The 23,460-nt window shown below is 42.3% G+C and overlaps 1 protein-coding gene across 1 annotated transcript in view; it reads left to right on the top strand.

Annotated features, from left to right (window-relative positions):
• The window catches only part of AXDND1 (axonemal dynein light chain domain containing 1), a 2,684,234-nt gene that overhangs the window by 1,979,098 nt on the left and 681,676 nt on the right, over nt 1-23,460 (top strand). Inside the window, exon 18 of the mRNA XM_044085955.1 lies at nt 9,721-9,814. Within this exon, the coding sequence (XP_043941890.1) occupies nt 9,721-9,814 (94 nt within the window). The remainder of the gene's footprint in view (nt 1-9,720; nt 9,815-23,460) is intronic.

Genomic DNA, 23,460 nt, shown 5'->3' with positions numbered 1-23,460 from the left:
GATTCTTAAACATTTGTAAATTGAAAACAGTTTCTCTTGTTGGCTTAACATCTGTCAAATGGATTTCTGAATTGCTAGACTTGATGTCTGTTCCACCTTTGCTTGTTTTCCACAAAGACACAGGGTGTCCCTTAGAACTAACCTATTATTTATGCCTAAAGTTGTTACTGAAATGTCTCTGAATCAGATTGTTTACCATCTTGCATTTTTCCTAACCCTAAAAACAAGGGAGAAAGGATTCTCCATTTACTAGATGTACACAAGCAACTAGGAATTTACTTAGACAAAACTAAAAAAAAAATAGAAAATCTGATCAATAATGCATGTCCTTTGAGGGTAAAAAAAGCAGTCTTTTAGTATCGAAGCAGACCATTTCCATATGGATTTTTGCTATTCCTTCCATGATAAATCCCTCAAAGGGCATATTAAAGCTCATTCTACAAGTGCTGTAGCTTCTTCGGGTAATTTTTTTCAAAGGACTTTAAATATGTCGTAGAGACTACTTGGTTTTCCATTCACACCTTTACCAAGCATTACAAAACTGATGCATCTCTAGAGCCAGAATAGAATTTGACATAACCATTCTTCAAGGGTTACTGAACTCCAGTTCTGTATCTCTTAACCTCCTCCCAGTCTAGCTAAAAGCTTTGAGAATTGTCCATGTGTTACCATTACAACAACAGTGATCTAATGGTGAACATAGCACAGTTGTTTAAGAACTTACTATAACAGTAGATGTTCGAACAAATCCGTGTTGCAGTATATGCACCCTCCATCTCCCTTGTTCTCTTTCATCCTTCCCTTTAGGTTGAGGTGGAGTTCATAATTACAATCCTCCCTGCTCTTATTTTTACCTGAGTCTATCTTCTTTACAGCAAGTCTCATGTATCTCAAGTTATCTATCTGAGTCAGGAAAGCTCAGAAGATTTTCAGTCTCATATATCTTTTAAGTACTAGCATGTAGTCCTCATGCCTAGGAAGGCTGGGCATGCAGTGCTTGTGGAAGGAGTGGCTAAGCTTTCATATAGTGGCTAGTCATATGGTATCGTTGACAGAATACATCCAGTATGTCAACATTACTGCAACAGTGGTGTGTTTGAACATCTACAGCCATGGTAAGCTCGTGCACAACTGAATTAGTTTTTGGATGTTATATAAGAATTATTGGAGCATTTTGTTTTCCTTGCACACATGAGACTCTCTTAGATAAGCAGAACTGATCTGCATTTACCTTTTTCACTTGGGCTTCTGAATAAACACATTTTGTACCTTTGATGCTGACTGAGTCTTTATGGTTTTGTTTTGCGTGGTTTGGGCCATGCACAAGGTTGAACTGAGCCAATCATAGCTTTGTTGTTAATATATTAGCAAATAAATCCAGAAACCTCATTCCAAAGTCCACAAAGCCCCCCCACCCCCACACCACCACTAAGCATACGTCATAACACTTCAAAATGAAATTGCTGTTAAGCACCATGGATCAAAGGTTTGTAATGGTCTCTCTCTTTCAGTCATCATGTGATAACAGTAGTGAGAAATGTTTTTTACATAGCACAGCTAATTGCCAGAGGGATATTTAGCTCTAAAGAAGCCATTATTCCTTTTTATTCAGCTTTGATTAGGCAAATTGCTAAGTACAATGCCTCCTCTGGGATGCACCTCACTAGACATATCAAATAACTAGAAAAAGCCCAGAGATCCCTAACTAAGAAAATAAAAGGCTTAAAAATCCTGAGCTAACAAAAAAAAGACTGGAAGCACTGCCCCTTTATTCAGTATCTTAAAGACTCTTGAGGGGGGATCACTGCATTGCCTTCCTTGCCATTAGAGACCCAGGTTTCCTGGATGTCTTGTATCTCTACAAGTCAAATATACCAGGACCAGGGACCAAAAGCATCACCAGCAAATAAATAAAACTCGATACAGAGACAGATACATTACTCACTGTCTCTCTCACCTCTGGAACAGATTTCACGTGCAGATTAAGCAGTGTTACACTATCATCCTTCAAAATGGAACCTAGATGATTGTATGGGCATCCACAAATACACTCTAGACTTGTTTGGCCTAGCCCTGCTAGAGAAATAAGGTATTGCCTAAATTATTAATACTACCAATGTGTAAATGGTCACAAAATGCAATTGCCTTGAAGTTTCTTTGAGTGCCACAGTCAAACTGATTCCATTTCTGTGTGTAGTTCAATGCTAAGCCATGTCTAATGTAAGAATCTGCATAGAATTTCTCACATTACTAAGTCTTGCTTCTTATTGAGTACTTTGTGGGAAATTAAATAAAATCTGGAAAAATCACATGCTGTTGATTATGAGGAGAGGTATTTAAAGATTGCGACAAAGTGCTGCTTCATAACATTAAATTTGCTTTATGGCAGAAGACAATAAGCCTATCTAGTTTGCCCTTTAAGTGCATTTAACATTCTAAGTCCCTTCCAGCCCTTTCTTCCCCTTTTTATGTTTGTCCTATGCGATTTTGAATTCCTGTCTGCACCACCCATTTTTGTAATTAATTCTATGACTTCCTAACTTTCTCTGTGAGAGAGTACTTTCAGAGATGCAGTGAGTAGTTAGCCCCTGTGTATCCTCCTTCCCTGTTTGTTCTTCTTGTTCATATTGAGTTCTTAAGATCTCTTTCTGAAATTATCTTGTATATTAATGTTCCAAGGTCTGGTTTCAAATAAGAAGAGTTCAAGCTTCTGTGGCTGTAAAGTCATATTCCTCTGGATCCATCCCATGGAGTTTTTGGTGTTTCTTGCAGATTCCTTCTAACAGCTTGATGTTCCTTTCTTTATGTGGTGTACAGAACCTTTTACAGTATGCAGAAGTAGTCTCTGAACAGGGTTCTGCAAGATTTACTTGTTAGCTTCTTGAATCCCACCCCCACCTTAGTGATACACCACCTGAACATACTATTTGCTCTGCCACTGTCCCTACACAGTCGGTTCACAGCATAAACCAGCAGTTGCCACAATCAGCTGCAAGCAGTGGTCAGAGAAGGCTCTAAGGTCAACAGAGACCAGGCTGAAGACCTGGAAGTTGACTGGAGAGAAAGCACAGCAGTTCAAGGAATTACTCAGGGCTCTAGCACCCCAAGAAGAGGAGGAAATAGGTGGAGTTGAAGAAGAGTGGCAGCGCCTAAAAACATCATGTGTTAGGACTACAGAAAAGATATGTGGCCAAGCCAGGTATGGAAATAAGGTACATAAGGAAAGCTGGTGGTGGAATGCAGAAGTGCAGGAAGTAATCAAAAGAAAGAAGGAGTGCAAGAAGAAGTGGGAGATTGAAAAGACTGACCAAGCTAGGAAGTACTACTGGTTGGCTAACAAAGAAACTAAGAAAGAAGTTGCAATAGCAAAGAATAGGGCATCAGAGGCACTCTATCAGCATCTGGAAAGTGACTCAGCAAGGGGCACAAAGAAACTATACCAGGTTGCAAGGCAAAGACAGAAAGATAAAGAAGATAGTCAGACACCCTTCATAAGGGATTCCAGCAACAACCTGCTTACCAGCCCACAGGACATCAAAGGCAGATGGAAGGAGTATTTCCAGCAGCTTCTGAATGAAGAAACCCCCACAGAAGCGGTACTGCCCCAGAAACAGCCAACAATGAGAGTAGAAGAGGAGCCCAGCTTAGAAGAAGTAAGAGCAGCACTAAGGAAAATGAAGTCAGGGAAAGCAGCAGGCTCTGATGAGGTCACAGCAGATATGATAAAGATGCTGGGTGAGCTAGGGGAGAAATGGCTCCTGAGGGTACTAATTGCAGTGTGGAGAGAAAGGGGACATCCACAACTGTGGACAGTACAGAGGCATCAAACTCCTACCACATTGCATGAAAGTTCTGGAGAGGGTGATTGATAAACGGATACGCAGAACAGTAGAATGTAAGATGGGAGATGAACAGTTCGGATTCAGATCAGGATGCAGCACAATTGACCCGATGTTTGCATTGAGACAGATACTTGAAAAGAAACTAGAGAAGAGGAGAGAGTCAAACTGGGCTTTCCTAGACTTAGAGAAAGCATATGACAAGGTCCCAAGAAAGCTGATCTGGGCAGTACTGCGGTGGTTTGAAGTCCCAGAAACATTGGTAGAATTAGTACAGGCTATGTACAAGGACCTAGTGACTCAAGTACGAACAGTGTTTGGTCTCACTGAGGGGTTCCCAGTGGGAGTGGGTGTACACCAGGGTTCAGCTCTGAGCCCACTGCTGTTCATACTGGTAATGAACTACATCAGCAAACGGGTTGGAGGGGTCAGAGCAACAAAGCTGCTGTATGCAGACGATGTGGCAGTACAGTCCGACTCTGATCTAGAACTTCAGCAAAGGATAGGAGAATGGAATGCAAATTTGAAGGCACATGGGATGAAACTAAGCACAGATAAGACAGTGGTAATGGCAGCAGATTGAGGAAATCAGAAGAAGCTGAGAATAGAGATAGATGGGAAGATAGTGGAACAGGTAAACAGCTTCAAGTATCTGGGAGGGGTGATTGAGGAGAAGGGTAGTCTGAATGAAGAGGTCAAAGCTAGAATCAGAGGGGCTGCAGCCAACTGACATAGAGTATCAGGTGTAGTATATGACAGAAGAATGCCAAAGAAGCTGAAAAGTAAGGTGTACAAGACAGTGGTGCGACCAGTACTACTGCATGGTACAGAAACCTGGGCAGTAAAGGCAGAACAGTTGAAGAAGCTAGAGGTGATGGAAATGAAGTGCCTGAGAAAGGTGGTAGGATGCAGGGCAGGTGAAGAAATGAGGACATAAGAGCAGAAGCCAAAGTAGCTCCAATTGCAGAAAAGATCAAAGAAAACAGATTACGATGGTATGGGCACATGTGTAGAAAAGCAGAAGACAATCTGGTGAGGGAGATTTGTGACAGACAGGAAGAAGGTAAGAGGAAGCGAGGGTGTCCAGCAAAGAGGTGGATGGATTGTGTGAAAGAAGATCTGCAACAGTCAGGCATGAGTGTTGAAGAAGGCAGGAGAGTGGCACTGAATCAAGAGAGTTGGCGACAGTTAATACGATACCCCGACCCCATGTAAAATGGGAAAAGGGGGATGATGATGATGATGACTGTCCCTTCACTTCCCTCTTGGTGGTCCAGTTCATGTGTAATCAACACTCCCTTATGCTTTTCATGCTTTGTTTCTGTCATTTCCACTACCTCAACTGACACTTCACCCATGATTATTATGGGCTAAGTTTTTATTTTATTGCATCAAATGTCAACCTCCATCTTTCTGACCATATGCTCAGCCTTTCCATATCCATCCCTAGATTCTACTCTCAGTCTTCCCCTGTTGCTTTTACATTTGTAGGTTATCCTGTTCTCTGTTCCCTCAGATTGTGGGAGGATGGCATAATGGTTAAGGTGTTTACCTTATGAACACAAGGTGCAGGGTTTGATTCTCACATGGGGTAATTGGCTAGGCTTGAAATGGCCCACAAGGGTAGTTAGCCTAGTGCTAAACATAAACATATGTCTGAGGCAAACACTGAAAAGTCCTGGACACAGGACAGATTCCTGTAGTACTCCAACAGACACTTTAACTTCCATCTCACTACAGCCGTTTCCCTTCAAACATACAGCAGTCCCATTCCTCAGTCTTCCCTAGCACAACTCCTCCAGTGGTCCTATTTGCCTCATGTGTGGGGTTAAGTCAGATTCCGTTTTGAAGTTCAGGTGGACTATCTCCACAGGTACTACTCTGTCAAGATCATCTGCAACCCAGTCATAAAACTGAATCAGGTTTGAACAAGTGCCTTCTGGCCACTCTTCTGGAGATCTTTCTCTTCTACATATGCTACAAACGTTCCACAGGAATTCTGTCAATGACTTTCATGTCAGTATTGTTAAGCTAACAGTTCTATAGTAACCCTTATTTATTATGCCACTCCTTTGTACAAAGATACAGCACTTGCTGTCTTCAAGTCCTGTGGCACTTCTGCATTAGCCAGTGCTTTGTTGAAAATCTTTGTTAAGGAGTCTGCAAGCACACTGCCCAGATTTCTGTAGACCCTGGGATACAGCCACTTTGTGCTTTATCCTCCGTAAGGGCAGCAGGTTCCCTCTGTACCTCTTCCCTGTCTCATCTCCATTTGTTTTGTACCTGTTTTCTTCATTCTTCGCAGATTTTCTCCCAGCATAAAATCTTGGTTTCCTTTGTGAATACTAAAGCAAAATATTTATTTAGTACTTCTGTGATTTCCATCTCATCTTTGCTCTGCCTGGGTAGTATTGTCTCATTTCCTCCTTTCTTCTAATATGTACCTAAAGAGCCTGTTTCCTTTCTTATTTCTTCTGCTAACTCTCAGTTTTCAACTTTGTTGCTCTAACCATCTTGTTTGTCTTGTACTATACTTCCGCCACCCTTTCATTTGCTTTCCTTTCATTCCATCTCTTGTAGGCCTTATCTTTTGCCATAATTGTTAGCTTCATATTTGTACAATACAAGCCACATTGGCCTTCTTGTCTTTTAGCATTTCTGTTTGTTTCCCTCTTGTTTGTACCCTTGTCCATATGCCTGAGTATTCCATCCCTAGCCTATTCCCAGTAAGGTGTGTTTACTTCCTCAAGTTTGCTCTCAGTTTCCTAAACCATCCTTGGTCATTTCCTCCAATATAGCATTATCCCCAATTCTAAAACTCACACCATTATTTTTTTCTGTTTGTATGCTTATTCTTCCATCATACTTTAAACCATAGGTTAACTTGATTACTATTGGTTAACAGTACCTTAACTTGGATACCCATGGCACTCTGGGCACTAGGTAGGACCATGTCAACACTTTTAAACTTTCTGGAACTGTCCTGCACCAGTTCCTATATCCCCATGGTCCAAGGCCTCAGTTAGCTTTTCTCTCTCTCTCTTTATCTCTCTACCTTGATGTTTAGACTCTTCCAATTTGCTTCTGGCAGATCACTGCCCCTTAGAAGTACTACAGTCATCTTCCTTCTCCACTCCTTTATGTACTCCATTAGTCTCTCATCATCACTAGTTTTCTCTGGAAGAAGATACATTGTATCATTTCACCATCTCTACCTCATTACTGTCTAAATCACTAAGGCATTTAATGTAGCTTTTTACCTTGGCTGCTGCTTTTCCCCATCATTGGTGTTCTTCCATTTCTTTGACGTCAAATTTGGTACCTTCCTTTATGAAGTTTTTTGTTTCACCTCATCTGTCCCGTCCCTATCATCATTGAGCAACTGATATTCAGGCAACTCCATGTCCCACACTCCGTTGCCACTGGCCCATGACCATACTACCATCTTGCATCATTCCTTGCAGCTTCCCCCATCTTTCTACCCAGATTTCATGCATTGCAGTGTAGGAATACCCATATGCTTTGAGTTAGCTATGTCTATTAACCTGCTAAGTTCTCCCTCTGTTTTTGTTGCCTAAGCAACTACCAGCCTTCTGCTTCTGTCACTTTCCTTCCCTCTCTTCCATCTTAGTTTAAAGTTGCAATTTTTGAGGTGCACATTTTCAACCTAGCACTTAGAAAAGCTGTCCTTCTGGGACAGATGGTGCCTGTTCCTTATACAGAGCTGGTTTCTGTACCAAATCTTGCCTTATCTTCTTGTCAGTTTCAAGACCTTCTCCCTTTACCACTGTTGCAAATCATTATACTCCCTCATCCTATCCTTTCTGTGTGTATAGCTGGCTCCTGTTACAGGTAACACTTACATATGTCTCAACTGTCTGGAATTTCATGGAATGTCCAGATTTTTGCAGCATATTTTTGGTCTGTTCCTCATTATTTTCTGCCAGATCATTGAGGACTGAAGTCAATAATAATGACAGACATTTGAGTTTCAGACTTCATATCTTTCAGAAAATGCATGCTCATGCAAAACCTGTTATTTTAGAAATTTTCTAGGTTTGCAACAGCAATATTTAACATTTTGCTTGCTTATGGGCCTTTTCCCCTATTATGTTTTGCTTTGTTTAGAATTCCTGTGCTAAGAGGTTTAAAGGTATGAACACTTATATGAGAATGCTACATTCATTCCTGTATTCTAGCTTCTGTCTGTCATCTCCCTGGCACTGCCTGGTGCCACCTCTGTCAGATCACTGATGCCAAGTTGCATATTATAAGTGGGATACAGGAATGAACACCAGCTAATCAAAACATTTTATATTATTATTGATAAAAAATGTCAGTTCAGTGTTGTATCATACAAGGAACCTGCCATGTTTTATAGTCAATGAGCTCTGTTAAGAGAAGTTCAGTACTAAGTGATGTCACCAGCAGGGGACTGCAGCAGGTGGCAATGGAAAAGCAACAGCCATGTAAATGAATAGCCTAATGTATGGATGGAATGCAGGGCCAGTTACCTTTCAGCTGTAGTATTGTTACTGAACAAATCAAAAAGCCTTAGAAACATCCTTGCTACCTGAAATGAAGGAAAGTACTGGACATTGAATCAAAAAATAAAAAGACAAGCCTGCACAGATGAAAAGATATATAGCTGCCCTTTATTACAGTGATAACTGCTTTCATCTGTGCCAGCATACTTCATTGTAGTGTCTTCCTAATTTACAAATAGAGAGAAGTTTGATTTCAAACAATGCTATTTTGTTAACATTTAAAATTTTCATCAGTAACTGTGTGAACTATTTTGGGTACTATGAAGGCAAAAAGCTGACTAGTAGAGTTCATTCATTCATTTTAAAGACCAATTTATCCTACACAGAGTGAAAAAGGAACTGGGCCTATCCAGGCAAGCAAGAGGCATAAGGCAAATACCACTCCTGGAGAGAACACCAATCTCATCCACTCCCCAACACACACTGAATTCATACCCTGTTGCAGACCGTATGGAATGACACAAATTCATCTACTTGCATATCTTTGGGATATAACACGATACTGGAGACCCTGACAAAAATCTGTACAGATGTAAACAAGGCATGCTACCTCCATACAGATTTTTTCCCAAATGGGACGTGAACCAGGGAGTCAAGCTGTATAAAGCAGCCATGCAAAGTACTGTACAGTACAGGTAGAACTAATGGTAAAACTGATTTTCCTAAGAGAAACTTAAAAAATAACCTATCACAAATTTCTACCTAAATGAGCAGAAAATTGGAGGCTGTCAATTGGTAGAAGTTTCACTATGTAAAGAACCTTTCTACATGGCCTAACAATGAGATGTTACTCTTCAGCTAATTCATTCCTATCCCTATATGCAGTGATGTGTGTCTGTGTCAGGGTGCAAAGCTGCTCAGGAAAAACTGATTAAAAATCTTGTGTTGCAGAACTTGGCATAATTGTTGTTTCAGAGATTTAGGCATATATTGATAGTATTTGCAGTGTTGATCTTCTCAAGACTGACATGCATAAAAACGTTGCAGCATAGAAGTCACTGCATACTAATGTACAACTGTAAGTATGATGACTCTGTGAGTTTACTAGATCTGTAAAGGAGAAGCAGAAATTAAGTTCTATTAATTGTTTTGTGAATGTAATAAATGGCAGTAAAGCAAGAGTTATACATACACAACTATATATTTATAGGTGAAAACTCATGTTACAGAGAGTGTACTTTAAGTGAAAATGTAGAAAACTTTTACAAAGCAGATACTGTTTTAATTTTTTCTTTACCTATTATTATGGCATTCTGCCTGAAAGAAAGCAAGATGTTTAATTCATACATCATTGCAGAAAACATGTAAATAATGTATTCATTTTATTTATCTAGTCATGATGTACAGCATGTGCTGAAATCTGTCCAGGACTGGATAACAGCTGCAAACCTTGAGACCGAGAAAGAAGGTGCCAGGATTGCTCAAGAGGTATGGTGTCAAATAATCAAAACATGCATGTGAAAAAAAGGGCTAAGTCCTGCCATTAACACCAGCACCAAAAGCATAAATTATGGTGGGAGGGTCTGAAAAAAATATTAATGGACCTAAAGTGTTCTCAAAAGCAAATATATGTTAAAAGCCATTTTCCACATAATTGTTTGTTCTCGTACTTACAGTTCTTTTAGTAATGCTGTTATTGTTCTGCCATTCCCAAAATGACTTTTTCTGCTTCAAATATACATATATGTGTTTTTTGTTTTATCACATTTCTTAAAAAAACTCAAAGTGATAATCACATTTTTCATTTATAAGTCTAATGCTATTGTATGTATACATTCAGCATAAACTTTGGATTGCTGATTTGAATACCTCTCAACCTCCTAGCACAAAAAATGTTAATCATATTGATCACTGCTCCAGTAACCTTAGTTATATGGTTTAGATCCTGCCAAGGATATAACAGCTAGCTAGCTTCTAGAGCTTCAAGGCACCTTCCACACAGCCAAACTGTCAAGCAGCTTGAGCTGATCTGACTAAAAGAGATGTTTTGATGTGAAGCCCTCCAGAGCTTTACTGCCACTAACAGTACACTTCTCTGAGGCATTTGAGGATCAATGGTTGGCATGTGATTTCCTTTGCTGGACCTCTTCAGGAAAGTTAATGTAAAGCTAGGAGTGTTGTGTTTTAATGAACTGTATTGAGAGTGTAACATACTTTTAAATGGAGCACCATTTTTTCTGTCTGTTTAAAGGTAGTGTTAACTAAATGAAAACATATTTTCTGTGGTGGAGGGTGGCATAGTGCTTGAAAGTGTTTTTTATTGTGTTTTTTCCTGTCAAAAAAGATAACTTTTGTGGACTGGTAGTTTTACCGACATTTGCTGCTTGTCTACCTCGAGAAAGAGACTTTATTTTTGCCTTGACAATGAAACAGACTTCCAGTCCCACGGCTGTTTCTTCTTTCAGACACAGAAAGAAAACATTAAGCAAACAGCCGTTGTCACATCAGTAATTTGCCACAGGTGGAGGTGGCTGAATCTGCTGTGGCCATTTATTGTATATCAGACCACTTATCTTTTACCCTGGATCCTTCTGGTGTAGCATTTACAGTCACTATGAACTAGTGGTTACGTCCACTACAGCAGTCAGAGTCCCCTCAATGGGCAAGCAAGAGACATTCTTGTCTGTCCTGAGAGCGGGAAAAGGTTTCCCTGTTGTGCTAGAATGGTGGGCCCATCCTTGGGGAAGAGTTGTTGCCATTAGTTGCATGGTTGGCCCCATTTTTCCTGTCAAAAAGAAACAGAAAACCAAGTATGTATCTACTCATCCTCAAATTTCTTCAGACTGGAGTAGTGTACTGGGTCTGGCTCAGGGTTTAACTCAAGCTATTGATTCTTCTTGTAAAGTAGTTTCTCGTAAACGAAAGAGGGATATCTCTTTTCCTAAAGATATTCAAAATTCTGAATCTGAACAGAAAGACGCAGGGATGGATTCAGACTCAGAGGACAGTTCAGTTTCTGCTTCAACCTGTGTTTTTTTTTCTCTGAGTCTGTTGCTAGAATGTGCCAGTGTTTTCAGTGGAAGAACTCTGAGGTTTCTCAGTCCCTCAGAAAATACTACAAGTTGTTACAGAAGGATTTTTCAGGACCTACACCCATACATCCTGTTCTGTCAGCTTTAGAGGATGTGTGCGTTACTGTCTGCAATTTCCCTGTTAATCAGCCAGCTGCCCCTAAAAGGCAGATAGGATGTATACAAATATTTATTTAGTTACTTATTTATTTTGCATTTGTTTACTGAGAAGGTCCAACTGGATACAGTTCCTTTTTCAGCAGAGGCCCGGGGAGAAAAGCTCCACATTTACAATAGGACATAGATACAGTGTAATACATACAGAGTTCTTAATACACCAATTTTACATATATAGACTAAGGTTTATACACATTTCTTAGTCTTTTAATTTTTTTATACAGTATTGCCAAATCTGACCAGCAGATACAGCCTTAGTTGACTCCACTGCTGCAGAGCACTTAGTTAATTGCAGTCCTACTCTTTTTGATAAGGATGGGAACATTATTGATAGGTATGGGAAAAAGTATATTCTTCTGCAACTTTGACTTTCAGAATTTTGAATTGTCAGGCTCATATGTTAAAGTTTATTCTGCAGTTTCTTCTTGTGAGGAAAAATCTGCTTTAAATAACTTAGTTTTGTTTTTCTTTTGCACAAGAAACTACTCATTGTTTGCAATGTGTGTATGACACTGTTGATACTCCGAGGACTATGATCATTGGTACTGTTTTAAGGTGTTTTACATGGCTGCATTCTCAGAACTTTCCAGATGATGTTAAAAATTAGATTTTAAATTCTCCCTTGGATAAAGATTTAGTGTTCGGCCCCCTCTGCTGCAGAGATGATGAAAAAGTGTGATGAAAAGGGCAAGCTGATCCAGAGAATCTCTTAAGGTTTTTCATCTCTCCTTTTCCAAATTGTCCAAGAGATTTTCTTTTTCCTCTTCCACTTTTGGCAGAAAATAGAATATCTCAATGGAATCCAGGTAAACAGACGTTTAAAAAGGAATGGCAAGGGAGTTCCAAAAATAAGTCTTTATCCTTCCCAAACCAAAAACAGTCCAATATGTCTGAATGATTATACAAAAGACCTTACATTTTTTCTCTTTGGCTTCAGACAAATAGGTTCTGGATTTCATTCATCAAGGTTACTAAAGGCAGTGAGAGGATATTCCAACTTTCTAGGGGGTTCATTCCTCATTCTGGAAATTAGACTGTGTTCTTTCTACCTGTTCTTCATCACATAGTGTTCCAAGGACTGATGAAATTAGTTCCTCCTTCTCAAGTGGGAAAGAGTTTTTATTCAGTGATGCTCCTAGTGCCAAAGAAACGAAATAGTCTGAGACTAGCTATGTGTCATTTTTTTCCTAAACTTGTTTATGCTAGTGCCCTAATTCAAAATTATGTCACTTCACAACCTGTTTTCTTCCTCTTTCAAGTTTCCTGGTAATACTAGACTTATAAGATGCTTATCATCATATCTCTATTCACCCAGACTTCAGATGTTTCTTGAGGTTTTGTATGTCTGGATCACATTATCAATTCTCTACATTAGCCATTGGACTATCCACCTCACCAAGAGAGTTCACAAAGTGTCTAGCTCCTGTTATAACTCATTGCAGGCTACATGGTATCCACATTTTTCTATATTTAGATGACTTACTTATTTTTTGCAGAGTCTGTCTCAAAGTGTCAGTAATCTGTGTCTTGGCTAAGAGATCTCTTACCCAAGCTGGGATTCCAAGAGAACAGTCAAAAGTCTTTGCTGACTCCCTCACAAAAGATAGTGTTCCTGGGATGTCAAATAGACACCTCAGTTCAAAGAGATTTTCTTCCAGAGAAAAAAAAAATAGATCCTTATGTGGTATTGTCTGAAACCAAAAAGGGAGCCACATAAAACTGGAGTTCACTCACTCTGTATTTAAATGCATTTGGTACCTTGGCATTTCACCTTCAAGGATGAATTACAAATAAAAGAAACTCTTTTAGGAGCTACAATTAAATTGAACTTAGATACTCCTGTGGGGTGGTGTACGTTCCAGGTTGTGAGTGTGAGAAAATTAAGTGGTACAGTGGACAGACCAAAAGAATGGTTAAGGTCAGAATCTTAGAACATTTGGGAGATATTAGAAGTATAAACATCAATAGTCCAGTTGTTGAGCATTTTCACATGGTCCATGGGGGGGGGGTCAAGGTTTTTTTTTTTGTGTGTATTGGGACAACCTTGCATGTTGAGAGGAGGTGACTTTAGATTGAAGTGTACTTTTCCGTTAACGGGGCAACAGGTTTCTTGACCACGTTAATGGTTTTGTGGTAATGAAAGCTGTATTTTTATTGTATATTTGGTACTTTTCCATTAATGGGGCAACAGTCTTACCGTTCATGGGGCAGCAGCAGTTGCCATGAAATACTGGACTGTTTTTGTTTGACAACCACTGCCCGGGTCCACGAAATTGTAGGAAGATAAAAACGCAGTGACGTTGGGCAGGTACCACCACGTAAAACAGAAAAGAAAACCATACATATTTTGCTGTGTTGCCGCTGTACACCCACACCATGATCCCAATCAGCTGTTTAGCCAATGTCATACTAACAAGCGACAGATATGTTTTACGCACTGCCCGTGGTCTAGCTGTTGTTGTCTTTCATTCTTTCCTGGTTAGGGGTCGCCACAGCGGTACTCCGGTCCGCTAATGATTGGCAGTAGATTTTCACGAATGCTGAGGTGCCAGCTCGACATTCAACCTTCAATGAAGGCACGCCCGTTTACACATGTCTTTTGAACGCTCACCCAACCGCGGGGAGGACACGCAGACTGCACACAGAAGGCACTCCCTGCACTCCAGCCGAAAATCGAACGGGAGAACCTCTTGCTGTGAGGCAACAAGCTACCTTAACTTAAAAACACAGTTAGGGATGTTTAGAAAATAGAGTAAACAGCAGCGATCACAGAAAGGAAAAGTTACAATTATTGGCAAAGCGTGAATCTCAATTTCACAATTATTCCAAAAATTCCATTAAAATATGTGCTCTTCTGGCCACTGAACAGAAGACTACACCCTGCTTCAAGGAAAACAGCAATAACTATCCTAAACATATAACTGCTGGAAAGGAAGTTTTTTTCACAAAGTATGTATGTCTGCATCTCTTTTTACAATCACAATGCGCGGATCTCAGTTTTAGAATTTTGCCAAAAATTCCATTAAATTATGTGGGCTGCTGGCCCCTTAATGGAAAACTACACCCTGCTTCAAGGAAAACAGCAATAAGTGTTGTAAAAGTTGTCTTCTTGCCAAAGTAATAACTGTAGTAAAGCATGTTTTCTTCACAAAGCACATATGCCAGCATCTCTTTTTAGAATCAGAGTGCAGACAATCTGTACAGTTAACGGAAAGACTGCTGCCCCGTTAATGGAAAAGTACCGACTGAAGTTATTAAGGTGAGAAAGTAGAATGATTATTAATTTTAATATACTTTTCCCTAAAGGTTTAAATCTTGAAGTGAATTTGAATATCTGAATATTCAATATGGGAACGGCACACTGGGTCACTGCGTTAATTCAGGTTCATGTAAATTGTTGAACTGATGAAGCACTTTAAAATACCAGTTGTTGCAGTAAATTTTGTATTAAAGTCATTGTACACATTTTATAAAATCATTTATGTGTTATATTATTATATGTACTTTAATATTTAATGTATTTTGAATGCGTTGTATGAAATTTATGTGCTTTAAGGTTGGATGTATTCCAAACAGGGTTCAAAATAATTATGAATGTAATTTTCTAACCTATCAGCTGAGGCAATCATGTATAAAATGAAGTTTCTTTTGTTTGCAATTCATCCTTGAAGGTGAAATGCCAAGGTATCGGATGCATTTAAATACAAAGTGAATGAACTCCAGATTTGTGTGGCTCGCTTTTTGGTTTCAGACAATAACACACTCATGCAGTACGTCAACAGGCAAGGAGAACTAGGTTGTACCCCCCTCTGCAGACTAGCCATATTATCTTGGGATATAGATTCACAGCACAATCTCACTCCCTAGGCATCCTACATTCTGTGAGAGCAAAATTGTGGGGCAGAGAAGCTGAGTAGGACCAGGGCAGACCATCTCGAATGGAAACTAGATCAGGAGGTCTTCCAACATTTGCTCCATCTGTAGGGAGTTCTGCAAGTAGATCTTTTGCCTCTTCTTTGAACAATCAACTGGCAAAATTCTGTTGCAGACTCTATGCAAGAATGTCTGGAAGATAGATCCTTTTTTCTTCTTTTTGGACAGGAATGTTTCTGTATGCTTTTCTACCTTTTCCAGTAATATCCCGGGTACCTTTGAAGATTCAAAAGGAATCCTGCAAGTTCATTGTGGTAACTCCCTTCTGGGCTAGGCAACTGTAGTTCTCCCTACAAAGCGGTCACTTTCGAAGTCACCATCTCCCCCATCCTCCCTCTAGCTACATAAAAACTTCTCCAAAGCTGATTACAGCCTCCTGAGGGATGGTATAAACAGCTTCACAGCCCCCTCCTCCCTGTAGGAACTGGCACCAAAGCACTATACGAGCATTTATATAGATGCATGGAATCAGGAATACCGAACAAGACTAAATCATCCTCCGCAAGGAAAAGTAAACCTGTCTGGTGGACATCTGCAGGAAATAAACTCTGTAACTTAAAGGAATAAAAAAAGGCCGTCCTAGAACAAGAAGAAGCAGGTGCCCAATTGGATGCAATGTCTCCTTAGCCTGAACAAGCAAATAAGAGCACTAGTGAAATCCTCCAAAGCAAACTTCGAGTCCAAATTGGCCACCTCTACTAGAGACAGTCATAAGGCCTTCTTCACATATGTCTGCAGCCTCAAAGGAAGCACCCAGATCTGTTCAGAATTGGTGGTCAAGGACACCACATATACAAATCCTGTAGATATAGCAAACTGGCTGGCTGACAGATTCAATGAAATCTTTACCCCTCTGTCCCCTCATCAGTAAATCAGGACATCCCCAGTACCTGCCCCCTTCCCCTTGTATCTAAACAGGTCATCACTGCTCTCACAAAGGCAAAAATACAGCCTCCATAGGACCCGATAACATCACAGGCTGCATCCTAGGCTGCATCCTAAGTGAACTCAGGCAGGAACTTGCAGCACCAACAGGCACCCTATTCAACCAAAGCCTGAGTACTGGCTTCATCCCAGCTGAGTGGAGGACAGCCACTGTCATCCCTTTACACAAAGGTGGAGCGTCCACTGACCCAGGAAATTATAGACTCATCAGCCTAACTAGCCTGATCTACAAGGCCATGGAACGAATTATCATGGACCTCATTAACAAGGACATTGGCAACATCCAAACACTTGATCCAACACAGTTTGGCTTCGTCAAGGGGAGATCATGTCTGCTAAATTTTTTGACTTCTTTATGACAGTCACCAAAGCCATGGACAAGGGGAAGACTGTGCACATCGCCTACCTTGACCTGGCCAAAGCTTTTGACACCATTACCCACTCGGGCGTAATAGATAAACTCTCTCAACTATGGATCAATCCATATGTTACCAGATGGGTAGCAAACTGGCTCACTGATAGAACCCACATAGTCAAAATAGGGGAAGCCACCTCAAGCAGTAGACCCGTAACAAGCGGTGTACCCCAGGGTTTGGTCTTGGGGTCTCTGTTATTTGGGATATACTTTTCTGAGGTGCAGGCCAAAGCCAGTGGGTATGGCTGACCAAGTTTGCAGTTGACTGCAAGCTGGGTGCTGTCATCAGTTCCCCTAGTGATGTGGACATCCTCCAGGAGGGTCTCACTCAGACAAATGACTGGTGCCAGAAACATGGCCTCAAGCTGAATACCAAAAAAGGCATCATCATCCCCTTTGGGGAGAGTGAATCCCCACAAATTATCACATTAATAACGATGTCCTAAGCACGCAAACAATTGTGAGGTATTTGGGCACCCAGGTTGATAGCAACCTGACTTTTGACCACCATGTTGCTTCCATTGTACGGAATGCCTTCTACATGGCCCACCTCATAAGTAAAGGTATCTCATCCAGGGACAAGGAGGTCATAACATCCCTGTATTTTTCCCTTATAAGGCCCATTATTGAGTACAACGCCCCTTTCGGCATGTACCTCGCAAAGCACATGCAGCAGCTGGAGAGACCAAAGAGGTTCCTCACCAGGAGAATCCAGGGCCTCAAACTTTTACCATACACAGATAGGCTAAAAGCCCTTTCCCTCTACTCAGTTTCATACAGACTCCTCAGAGGTGACCTCTGTCTGGCATGCAAGGCGATCACGGACCCCACCTTGATGGGACTGCTGCATATCCACAAGTCAAGCTCCACTCAAGTAACCCGGACGCTGGCCTCAACCTAGTCTGTGACATCAACAAGATTTGTTGGCAGGACAGAGTTGTGTCCCAGAGTCTCCTCCATCTATGGAATAGACTCCCTCTCCACATCAAGCAGAGTATCCCTTTACCCCTTTTTAAGCACAACCTGGGTAACTGGATGGGAAACAGACAATATACCCCTGGAATTCCACCCGTGCCCTGCTGGACAGGGGCATCGTGTGCTGATTTGTCTAAACATGGGCTAAACTCTTGGCTAGGCTTTTAAGGGCCTCAAGGCCAATAGCATAGTAACTGCCTATGATCCTTCTTTTGGAAATGGCCAGGGACAATTAAGACAAGCTTTCCCACAGACTGGATCTACTCACACAAAAACAGGGGTGATTGTTGCACTTAATCATTTTCAATTGACTGCCTGGATGAAAAGGTGTTAATTCCTTTTAAGCACTTGTTTACTAGGGAAGTGCAGCAGGTGCTAATGGAGGCAAGAAAGTCTGCTACTATAAAACCATATATTAGTGAATGGAAAAGGTTTTGTAGATGCAGTCAACAACATAACTAGCACTCATTCAGGTCTATTGTTCTCTGTTTTTACAATATTTGTATGAGTTACTATCCTAGAGCCTTTCTTATCCCACTGTCAAGGTTCATTTATCAGCCATTTCAGCATGTCTGCCAGTAGATTCTCTTTCAAGGCAGTTTCATGTCAAAATGTTCTTTAAAGTTTTGCGTGAAAGGATGACAAGTTAACCGGTAGCCCCCTCTTGAGATCTTAATTTTGTGTTGGAAAAGCTATCTCTTGCTCCATTTGAACCAGCTGATCTGAATTACTTGATGTTCATAACATGGAAATCAGTTTTACTGATTGCTTTGACCTCACTAAGAAGGGTATCTGAGTTGCAAGCTCTTTTTTGAGTCAACCCTGTCTCATTTTCCATTAGGACAGAGTTTCTTTGACATATAATCCTTCTTTTATGCCTAAAGTGGTATCCAAGTTTACTTTAAGCCAAAGTATACATCTCCTGTTTTCTTTACTGAATCTAAAATGAGGGAAGGATCATACTCCATACCCTGGATGTCCACAGACAACTCAGGTACTATCTTGACAGAACTATATCTCTCAAATGTTCAGATCATTTGTTTATTTTTTGTGAAGGTAAAATGGGACAACCTGTGTCAAAACAGATTAATGTTATGTAGTCCTATCTCGCCGCAATTCTTGCTGGATGGGTTTGGAGCCGATTTTCAGCTCTGACACGGCTAATATTAGAACTCGAGAGCTTTTACTGGCTCGAGGCTAACCCCTATCCCATGGTGCCTCACGGCAATTCCCCCAGATCTCGTTTGCCGTGAAAGCTTCAAGGTTGTGTCATTACTGGCTCGTTGGCTAAGTAAAACATTTTTGATGCATTTTGCTATTTTTCTTGTCCTTTTTCCCATCTTTTACCTTTAAATAGTTATTAGTGCTACCTGTGTGTTTGTTGTTTGAGTGCTTGATCCCCTATTCCTCAAAATTTTAGGATTGTACGTCCCGTTTTAGTTAGAGGGCCGTAGTTGTCCGTTTAAATAAGAGGGCCTTTCCTCCCTGTGTGTTAGCCCTTCTTCCCTAAAAAAAAAAAAAAAAATTCTTCTCTTCATAACTTTACTGTTAGTTATAGTTGTTGTTATTGATATTGGTGTTGTTAGCCTTGTTTTTCTTCTCAGTATGTCCAAAGAAAAAGACAGTGACCATAAGGAACACTGCCCTTCGGGCTTCAAGAAATGTGACAAATGTTCACAGAAAATGTCTTTAACTGACAGTCACACTAGTTGTGTGTACTGCCTGGGTGAGGCTCATTTACAAGAACCCTGTACCTTTTGCCATGCCTTCAGTATTAGAGTCCTTAATGAGAGGAAACATAAGATGTTAAGTTGCCAATCTCGCCTTCATTCTTGCTTGATGGGTTCGGAGCCGATCCCTCGGCTCCGACTCGGCACTTGCTAAGCTCGAGAGTCACTTTTACCAGCTCGAGGCAGCCCCATATCCCATGATGCAAGGCGGTAAGTACCCAGATCTCGTTTGCCGCTTAGGAGGTCTTCTTTTACCAGCTCCTGGTAAGTTGTTCACTTTTGTGAGATTTAAGCCCCTTTTAGTTAAAAAACCTTTTATTGATAGTTTTAAGTTTATTTTGTACCTTTTCTGACAGAAATTCCCTGTCTCTTTTAATTTTTGTTAGTCAATCTTTCCCTATCCCATCCCCTGTTAGGGTGTGTGTGTTGGTTTTTTATAGAATACCTTTTGGTATTTTATTTAAGTTAATTTTGACTGGTGTGTGTGTGTGTGTTTTTCAGCACCATGTCAAAGGAGAGGGTCTCAGGTTTTAAGAAGTGTGACTCGTGCTGTCAGAAGATGTCTCTGACAGACGGTCACACTTCTTGCCTGTATTGTCTGGGCCCTCTTCACCTGCAGGACTCCTGTGCTATTTGTCACTCCTTCAGCCAGAGAGTCCTGCAGGAGAGACGGAATAAGCTGATTCTTAGGGGCCTTCTTGCCGGAGGGCTCTCCGGCTAAGTCGGCTCCACCAAAATCATCAAAACCTTCCAAGGCCCAGGCTTCTGTATCTAAGCCTGCGGCCTCGGCTCCGACTGCATTGAGTCGAGATCGGCTCGGCTGGAGCCGATTCTGGCTTGACAGCCGGCACCGATGGCTATCGGTGCCGAATCTGTATTGACCACTTCGATGTCGGCTCCGATCGGTTCCGACACCCATGTGGCACAGGCATCGGTGTCGGCTCGATCGGCTCCGACACCGTTACTTTGGTGGCTGTATCGGCTCGGCTGGAGCCGATACATCGAACTTCCTGTCGGCTCCGAAGTCGGCTCCGACAGGATCTATAGTATCGGCTCCGATGGGTCATTCCAGGAAGAGGTGGAGGTCTCCTTCCTTGGAGCCAATACTTTCGCCCGGCTTCACCTCTTCTATCGAACGGAGCCATCGGAGCCGATCTTCAAGGTCATCCAGGTTGTCAGATCATGACCTAGAGAGAGTGGTCAGTAGATTACTCAAGTCACAGGTACTGGCCCAAATGTTACACAGTCCGTCTCAACAGACGACTGTTGGTCCACACCCCGTTACAGTTCCTCCTTCAACTCTACCCCAGAGCTTGGAGTTGGAGTCTTCGGAATGGTTACTGCTACGGCTGGAGGACGGATACCCCTTCTGTTCCTTCAGCCTCTACTCTTATCTCCTCTTGAGACCTTCCTTAGAGGGATTCGGTGGTCGGGCTTCCATGGTCTCCTCCGAGGTGAGTGGCATCGGACCCTTGTCCGAACCCGCTCTTCCCCTTGGAGCCTCGGCCTTGGTGAGCTCGGCTCCGACATCTGCCTCGAGACTTCCCTTCGGTGGTCCCTGGAGTTCCTAGCTCTTGAGCGGGTTCTCTCGGACCTGCCTGGGAGGGGAGCATTCGAGGTGATGAAGAGTGTACTGGCCACTGGTATCAGTCAGCAGTCTGTTCCCGTAGCTCCTCCCTCTATAGTACCTGTTGACATCTCTGCCACTTCTCTTGCTACAGGACCCAGAGATCCTCCGCCTCAGGTTTCCCCATTGGGAATTTCCCCTCTTCCGAGGATTCTCCTGATGTTTCGGGAGATCCTCCTAGGAAGAGGACTTGTAAGAGGAAGCATGTAGACTCCCCGAGTCTGTCACTGATACTGACTTTGATGAGTCAGAGGGATCCCTAGATCCCCTCTGAGGATGTCTCCTTCTCAGACATCCTAGAACTTCTGAAACAGAGGGAAACTGGCCCACCAACAATCCCTCTGAGGATGAGTCAGTATACCTAGAGGCGTTTGGATCTCGGCCCTCCACCTCCTGGGTGTCTCCGCCTTCGACCCCTTATGCAGGTGATTGCACGAAGGCGTGGGCAGCTCCTGACTCTGTAGAGCCAGTCCCTAGGAGGCCTTCAAAATTTATCACTGCCCCGAGTGACAAACAATTCCTTACTAAGGGTGTCCCCGCTGATGCCATGGTGGTGGCTGCGGCCACCAAAAGGAACTTGCAGATCCTTCCGTGCCCGTCCATCCTCCTAATAAGGACTCTAGGACCATGGATAGTGCAGTAAGCGGATGTTTTCCTCAGCGACCTTTGCTATGCGTTCGCTGAATTACCTATGTCACTTCACCAGATTCCAGAGGGATATCCTGAAGGAGCTGGGAGAAGTAGTTCAGGATCCTACAGCTGCAGGGGCTCAAGAAAAAAATTGCTTCTCAGCTAGGAACCCTCAATTCCATTGCAAACTCCTCCATGCGGCTAATATCTTATGCTGCGGATGGAGCGAGTAGAGCCGCAGGCACAGGTGTGGCTCTTAGACGCCAAGCCTGGATGCGGCTATGTGATTTTGCGGATCCCTTTAAGGCGTCCTTCACAAATTCTCCCTTTGATGGGTCAGCTTTGTTTGGCCCTCAGGTGAAGGAAACCTTGACCAGGTGCGAGCAGGACGGCAAGACTCTTTCTGCTGTTGGAGTCCGTTTTCCACCCCTTCTAGGCCTTATCCCAAAGGACAGAAGGGTGGGAAGATGTGGTTCCATAAATCCCAAGGAGTCACGCCCGGATTCACGTGGTCAGTTTACCCCTAGAGGCAGAGGGGTAACAATAACAGACGCCGCTCTAGAGGCAGAGGGGGTCCAAGAACCAGGGAAACAGGGAGCCTCTCTCTGACAAGCCCTTTCAGCATCCCTGAGGTGTTGCCCGGCTGTCCCTCCTTGGAGGCAGTCGGGAAGATTATCACTGTACCCAGAAGCCTGGCATTCCCTCACTCAAGACAGATGGGTACAGTCGATCATATCCAAGGGTTACATAATTCCTTTCGAGGAAAGTCCCTTCCCTCAAGTTCCCTTCCAGATGTACCACCCGGTCTAAGGGAGATTGCAGAGTCAGAAATCGCAAAACTACTGCAAAAGAGCCATTCAGCCAGTTACAATAGACCATTCAGAGCCGGAATCTACTCAAGGTTCTTTTGGTCCCCAAAAGACGGGAGACTGGAGACCAATATTGGATCTCAGCAGACTCAACAAGTCTGTCAGGAAGACAAGATTCGAATGGTCACTCTTCAGTCAATTCTGCCCTTCTTACAGAAGGACAACTGGATGTGCTCAATAGATCTTCAGGATGCGTACTATCACATCAAAATTCACAGACGCTCCAGGAGATTTCTCCGCCGGCTGGGGTCCAGTCATTTCCAGTTCAGAGCCCTGCCCTTTGGTCTCACTACAGCCCCCAGAGTGTTCACCAAATGCATGGCAGTGGTCACGGCTCACCTGAGACGTCAAGGATTCCAGGTGTTTCCGTATCTCGACGACTGGCTCCTGTCAGCCACCACCAGGCATCAGCTTATACAAGCCAGGATTACACAATAGACCTTTGTTCTCATTTGGGCATCTCAATCAACTTCGAAAAGTCATCCTTATCACCCTGCCAGTCTATTACCTTCATAGGCGCAAACTTAAACACTGTTCGGATGTCAGCTACCCTTACAGAACAAAGAGTTTCAGACATTCAGACTCATGTCAGGATCATTCTGGCCAGCAAGAAAATACAGGCCAGAATGGTTCTAAAGGTATTAGGTCTCATGGCTGCGCCATTACTCTTCTTCCCTGGCTCGATTCTACATGCGCCTTCTTCAGTGGATGCTGTTCACACAGTGGTCATACCAGCAACTTCCAATGCGTCACCAGATTCTG

The sequence above is a fragment of the Protopterus annectens genome, chromosome 10.part0 (assembly GCF_019279795.1).
Source record: "Protopterus annectens isolate FY-2018-M chromosome 10.part0, PAN1.0, whole genome shotgun sequence".
NCBI classification, from domain to species: domain Eukaryota; kingdom Metazoa; phylum Chordata; order Ceratodontiformes; family Protopteridae; genus Protopterus; species Protopterus annectens.
The sequence above is the reverse complement of the archived record's forward strand: the minus strand, read 5'-3'. Positions and strand labels throughout refer to the sequence as shown.